This window comes from Calypte anna, chromosome 5A (genome assembly GCF_003957555.1).
Source record: "Calypte anna isolate BGI_N300 chromosome 5A, bCalAnn1_v1.p, whole genome shotgun sequence".
In the NCBI taxonomy this organism is placed as follows: Eukaryota; Metazoa; Chordata; class Aves; order Apodiformes; family Trochilidae; genus Calypte; species Calypte anna.
The window spans coordinates 11,577,373-11,584,675 of NC_044251.1; the positions used below are offsets into that span (position 1 = coordinate 11,577,373).

At 38.0% G+C, this 7,303-nt stretch overlaps 1 protein-coding gene across 1 annotated transcript; it reads right to left on the bottom strand.

Moving 5' to 3' along the window:
* Positions 1-5,277: 5,277 nt before the first annotated feature.
* Positions 5,278-6,864, bottom strand: CHRM5 (cholinergic receptor muscarinic 5). Its single transcript, XM_008498905.2, has one exon. It carries the CDS (start codon positions 6,862-6,864, stop codon positions 5,278-5,280), a length of 1,587 nt encoding a protein of 528 aa, XP_008497127.1.
* Positions 6,865-7,303: the final 439 nt, after the last annotated feature.

The following is a 7,303-nucleotide window of genomic DNA, read 5'->3' on the forward strand; positions in this document are numbered from 1 at the left end:
AATACTGTACATAATAAGTAGTATCACCTGACTGGGCTATTTTCTCTTCTGTAATTAACAAAACAAAGAGTCCTTTAGTCACTCTCACATCTTCTGAATATCAGAAGGTGTCAGGAGTGAGGCAGAGTGGTGTTCACACTTCCCAGCTGCTGTCCTCCACCATACCCTCTTTCCACATTACTCCTACAGCTACTGAATGAATTGTGTATCTAAAGAGGCTTTATGTTCACCATAAGGTAAAAACAACTGTCTGGCTTCTACTATGTCTGTAAGGCTGCCTCATGTAAGGAGGAAAATATATTCCAGTTTACATCTTGGTATTGTAATCTAGGAATTTAGTAAAATTCTCAAAACCACAGAGTTCTGCTGAAATAGGAGCCATCAGGATTTGGAGATGTACTTGTTAAGAAGAAAGCTTTTGAGGGATTTTAAATGTCTAGTTTTTTTGAGGAAGGCTGACTGGTATCACCAGACATATGAATAAACTCACAGCATTTAGTAGCAAATGCCATAAGGATTGACTAAAAAGCAATGGGTTTATTGAGTGTAATGAAAACTAAAGTTTCTAACCTAATACATAGCCCAGTAGTGCCTATTAAACTGGAAGAAATACATTTACCAAGATGAAAAAAACAATTGCAACACCACCCCTTTCTGAAACTACCAATTGTCATAGATTGTCTTTAGTTTTATAGCACAGTGCTCTTTCTTGCTCTTTTTCTTCTTTCTTTCTCTTTCCTTCTTTTTTTCTCTCTTCTGTCTTTCTTTCTTTCTTTCACTGTATATAAATATAAGGCAACTATTAATAAAATAATAAACAAGAAGTTTATTTGGATGATCAAAATTTAAGGTTTTATGACATTCAGCAATCAACTGTATATGGAAAACTTCTTAGTGGATACAAAAGGCAGCAATGGAGTTTTGGGATGACCACATAAGAAATAAATGGCCTCTTTCTGACTTGGTAGAAGGGAAGCCAAGTATTTAACTGAAAAGACACTGTATCCATTTTTTGAGTTCAAGTTTGGAAAGGATTTCAAAACGAAGAAGCCACTTACTACCCAGTGGCTGCAAGAGCATTTCAGGAGCTCATGGAGCCCTGGGAGTCCCCAAGTCAGACAGAGGTGGGGAGCCTTTCAGAGGAAGGTTACACCATGCTGTTTAGTTTTTTTGTTTTCCTAGAGGAAAGAATCCAGAGGAAGTAAAAGTATGCATATCCCCTAAAAACTACAGAATAATTTTAAAAAAGAAGAATCCAAAAATTTTCCTTTGGTATGAAGATTTTGGGAATCCCAAGCTATGAAGCAGTGATTTAGAAACTGTTTCCTACCACAGGTAAAGAAGTGCTGATTTAGAAACTTGCCTACCACAAGAAGCATCTTATAAAATTCTATTAAAAATCCAAATTTGAAAAAGCCCAAAGGTACTCAATTCCCTTTCAAACTGAGTATCCAGTTTCATAACAACCATGATTTATGAGAAAGCAGCATCTTCCAGATTCATATGGGATTCTTTAATTGTTGTAATGGGTTCTCATGTAAATTTCACATACTTACCACATCCCAGTGACATTTGTGTTTCTTCAGGTGTGTGACTATCCTTAGCTACATTTGCAGTTAAACTAGTTTGGCATGTTTGGGTCATCTATCAGATAGGACAAGAAGGTAATGGCACAGATTTCTGAGAAAAGCCCTGTATCAGAGGTCAAATGATCAGAATAATTAAATAACAGATGGGGACTTTTCGGAAGACTCAGCTCTAAAACTGGAACAATATCTAAAGGGTGCTAAGGAAGCACAGGTAAGGGGGTTTTGCCTTGCAGTGCAGCAGTGTTTCTGGATCTAGACTCCTGAAGTCCATATATCCCAGCACGGGACTCAAAGGGGGAACACAGAGGTGAGAAACAAAAGCCCACAAATAATAATAACTTTCCACAGTTCCTAGCAGTTACTAATTGACATACACAGTTGAGCAGGAGAAGCATGATTAGCAACTGAAATATATAATTAATGGCAAAATATGCTCTATTGTATTTTACAGGTTCTTACAGTATTTTCTCCAAAACCCTTTTTATTTAATGTTTCCTCAGTTTAGCAGGATTTTTCTATGAAGGAAATCTCTGCTTTTATGTTCTTTCCACACATTGCAAAGCTCTTCACTTTGTGCTAAGTAGTCACAGAAAGTGCACAACTCTAAGCGGGTGTTCCATACCTGCTTAAAACTTCTGGGAACTCTTCCAAGTATATATCTACAAATGTAAATTACATCTACAGTAAATCAATGCTGCTTGATAATTTATGGGCATCTGAAATATATAGGGAATCTGGTATGTATGAAAAGGGAGACAGAAATGATTCATCCAGTTTGTGGCAAAAGTCAATATTCCAAAATATTAAAGAGTCCTGAGTCTCTGAAAAGCTTAGTTAGGGATGTATATTTATGCACCTATATTGATAATACATACATACATATATCTACATATGTATGTGTATGTAATTATGTATAAATAAACTGTAACTTTACAAAAAAAGACCTTTTAAGCAGCCCATGACCATAATCAATTTTAAGATCAGTAAAAGGCTCATTAGAAGGACAGAAATACAGGTAACAAGATTTTTCTACACTGTAAAAGCTCCACAACACTTTTTAAAGGTACAAAATGTATTTTGAAAACAAAATATTATTAAGTGCTGAATGATACTCTGATGAGGATCAGACTTTTCTTTTTGTGGCTTTGATTTACAAATATCCTACATAACAATAAAGCATCACACACCTCTTTACATAATCCTAGGTATTTACAGTGTACCCATGTTTGGCCATGTAACATCTCACATGGTGAAGTGCTAGCAGCCTACTTTGAGCATATATTTCACAATTACATTGAATCAACACTGTTGCATCCATCACTGTCTATTCTAATACATTTACTGAGCACAGAGTCCATAAACAATTAAGAACACTTTAGTTCAACAGAAATAAAAACCAACAAAAATTATCCCATTTAATTTCAGCAGAAGCCAATGCTTTACATTAGGAACAAAACTGGAGCTAGCAGAACTGTTGCTACCTCAAAAAATTTGCCATTAACTATAGCTTGTGGACACATATCACTTGCTAAAAATCAAGCACAGTTTACTGAATGTCTGATCCTATGTAATATAAAATGAATCCACTGTAATAAACAACTTGTCCAAAGTGTACACAGGAAAAGCTCTGGATAGTGATAGGAAAGTTGATGAAAGGCTCTTTATAAAGACCCACACTTTCCTTTAATGAGCAAACATATGCTAATGCACAAAAATTAATAGGCACAGTGTGGTGTGTTACAAAATCAATCATGTGAATTTAGAGAACATATTTCTAAATTACAACAGTGCTAATCTTCTGCTGACACAACTTTCCCCTCAACACTGGGGATCAAAAATATTAATTACTTGTACTGTGGTTGTGGACATGGAGGAATTGCTTATCTGTAGGGAAACATTTTGATGGTTTGATAATTTAATAAGTTATATGAACAATTTCACTGAGAGCAATGGTACATTCATAAAATCCCTGAAATGTGCAACTGGGTCACATCAACACTGCAATGGCCCACTAAAGCTTGTAGTGGATATAATATGAAGATTGGGCCACACTGGTATTCCAGAGTATTTCACCCCAAATTTTGATAGAAAGGTTAGAACTGAATGTTAGCTTTGTGTACGTGGAGGTCTCATTTATTCATAAATACTTGTTTATTCCAGGACTTTATTCCTTATGACTCCTGTCACCACTAACTTTGTTTTCTTGTGGCCTTTTCTGAGGCTTCGTGTTTGTTCTCCCCAGAAGAGGTCAGGTCACCATCTCCATTCTGCTGAGGGCAGCCTCTCATTTATCCACTCTTCCAAACAAAGCTACAGGACTCTTGCCAATCTAACACTGACATCAGAAATGTACATGCAGTTCAACCCTGCCACAGAAGTGTCCTCACCACAAATCCAAAGCCCTGCCAAACCCCAGCTAGCAGCTGATCATAACCAGGCCAGTTCAGCCCAGTCCCAGAAGCCACCAGAGGGGTTGGACTGCAGTCCCCAGTAGTGTAGCAGATGTGGTTCTGGTGCACTGGTGACTAGAGAAAACTCAGGTTTCCAAACATCTGATATTGATCAGCATTTATAAAGATATTTAAAGATAAAGAGTGCTATGGAAATGCAAAGTATTCCTTACCATTTATTAGGAATTGCCAGAAATTATTTTTAAAACCTTTCTTCTTTCAGAGATGCCAATCCTATCACTGTTTTTAATAATTTACACGTAGGTAAGTGCACAGTACATATCTTTGTCTTTTTCTGCATAATTCTGTCATTAATGGAAATGTAATGGAAACGGGAAGCACAATGGATTTTGCAAAGAAGACCTTCCTTGTCTTGTAAAGGAGATAGACTATGTCCTTCATGCTGTACAGTCAGTTCTGATTTGTACCATTGTCATTATCACATAAAATTTTAAAATTTCCTTCAGAGGCACTGGGAAATGGAGAAATTCAAAGGTATATGCTAACCATCGTATTCTTTTACAGATGACAGTGATTTGCATCATGGAACTGAGATGGGGACTGGCTTCTTCACATGCAAAATACATTATTCATTTCCTATGAGCCCTTCCTGTGTCTCCACAAAAGTCATCCCTGAAGTGAAAATATTCTCAGTATTAAATTAACCTATAATATATGTGTTCATTTGGAGCATTATGAATATCCCTACTATTTAGCATTGGGGATAACAGCATTTCCCTTTTATACAGTCCTTGTTTCATTCCAACAGCAGATGGAAAAGTCTCAAAACAGAAGTAGCACAAGCTCATTGCTTGGCACATTGAAAACTGAACAGACAATACATTAGATAGGAAGAAAGGAACTATAGGAATAAACAGTTCTGCACCACAGGGAGATAAACAGGATGGCCTAACCTGATGGCTGGTTTAAATTTCCCACTTTAATTTCTAGTAGTTTATAACTTCCTGTACACTTTCTCAGTCAGTGACAGATGATCCCAAACTTAATAATTTTAACATAGATTTACTGCATAATCACAAACACCCTGTGTGGCTCACTGTAGCCACTGATTACTTTATCCTGAGCACACCACTTCCATGCAAAATTTTTATTTATATGCATTTTTTTAACATCTAGACATATAAAGCAAGAGCTTTGAAAAGACATGAGTCTTGAAAAGTCAATTTGCTGGATTACATGAATATCTATTTTCCCACTTAACCCCGATGTAAGAGCAGTTATGGTAGTCTGGTATTGCCCTGCCAGTATAGTTTCTCTTCCACTTTTTTCTTTTTCCACTGGCAGAAAAGCAGCATCTTAAAAGTTTTCCTGAAAGTTTTGTTACAGAGGGCGTAACACATGGGGTTAACAGTGCTGTTTACATAGCATAGCCAATATCCGAGGTGCCACAGTGTCAGGGGAATGCAGTCAGAACAGAATGTGGAGATCAAAACCATGATATTGTAAGGAGTCCATGTGATGATAAAAGCCAAAAGAATGGCACTTAAAGTCTGGGCTGCTTTGCGTTCCTTTATGAGAACCATCCGCTTCCTTTTGGTGATTTGGCTATTTATATTTGGATCCATGCTTTTGATGGAAGGATCCTTTGACAGAGCAGCAGAACAAGGAGTTATTTTTACTTTACGGCAACCATTGTTGGCTTCCTGAGTGCCATCAGCCTTAACCACCAACCGGAATTTATAGGCCACACATTTTTTACTTTTCTGCACGTGGCCTTTGGCAGGCGACAAGAAGTATTTCTCATTCTCAAAATCATTTTCTTCAGGTTGGTCTTTGACAACGACATCCGTACTCTCATTAAGCTCTTCTGCCTTACCTTTAGAGGGACTTTTGTAAGTTACCTGGAAAACAGAATCAGAGGCCAGTTTATCCTCCTCCTCTGAGGATGCGTAGCTGCTGCAGGTGGTCAGCTGGTCAGCCTTGGCCCACTCGTTACAAGTGCTCACTGCCTGAGAGATTTTCACTGTAGCTGATGTACTTCGACTAGATGAAGACCAGGAAGCCTGACACCTCTCTCTTTTGACTAAGTTTGGTTGCTTGCAACTGAAGCAAGACTTCAGGAGAGCTTTCTGAGGCTTTATCATCTCAAATTCTGCCACAGATTCTGAGCCCTGGAGTTCAGCAAGGTCCTTGGTGCGTTTCTCCGTCTCTTTATAGATGCGGCAGTACAAAATGGTCATCACAGACACTGGAATGTAAAAAGCAGCAATTGCAGTACCAAAGGTGATAATAGGCTCATACAAAAACTGGATCTGGCATTCTTCTGGTGGTACTGTCCGTTCACCCACAAAATACTGCCAGCACAAGATTACGGGTGCCCACAGCACGAAGGAAATGAGCCAAGCCAGACCAATCATGATGCCAGCCCTTCTGGGGGTGCGCTTGGCCCTGTAAGTTAAAGGCCTTGTGATGGAAAAGTATCTGTCAAAACTGATCACTAGGAGGTTCATTACAGAGGCGTTGCTGGCTACATAGTCCAGTGCTAACCAGAGGTCACAGGCAAGGCTTCCAAGAGACCAGTGGCCTATGAGTATATAAGATGTATAAAGGTTCATAGAAAATACTCCAATGATGAGATCTGCACAGGCGAGGCTGAGCAAGTAATAATTGTTGACAGTTTTGAGCTGACTGTTAACCTTGAAGGATATCATTACAAGAATATTTCCCACTATGGTTATTAAGCTTACAATCGCAGTTACAGTGGCAATAGTAATGACTTCCCAGAGGCTATGCCCTTCTAACTGCTTATGGTTGATGGATGAACTGTTTACAACAGTAGAATTGCTGAATAAATTTACTTCCATTCTTGGGTTTGGTGTATGGTCATCAGGATCTTAGCAATGTTGCATATCGCTTTCTGTAGTCGAAAATATTCTTTTGGAGACAGCTGTAAAGACCAAAGAAAAAAACAGAGAAATAAAGCACAGAGTTCCTTTGGAGTTACCATAGACTATTTTTAAAACAATCACATTATTTGTGCTCACTTTTTGCATATTGATTATTGTTTCTAACAATGTGAACAGAACTAAAATAAACAAATGTACAGCCTAGGACAATGTAGCCTGGCATCTTACACAATCAAACCAATTCTTGTTTCTTAAGACACTTGATCACATCAGCTCTTTTGTTTTGAATACCTTAGGACACACTTTACTCATTCTTAAGGACAGACATTTTACGTTTTGCAGTGTGATAAGAGAGTGAGTTGCTGTGTTGTTTCCTACAGAGCTCTGTAGAAGACAT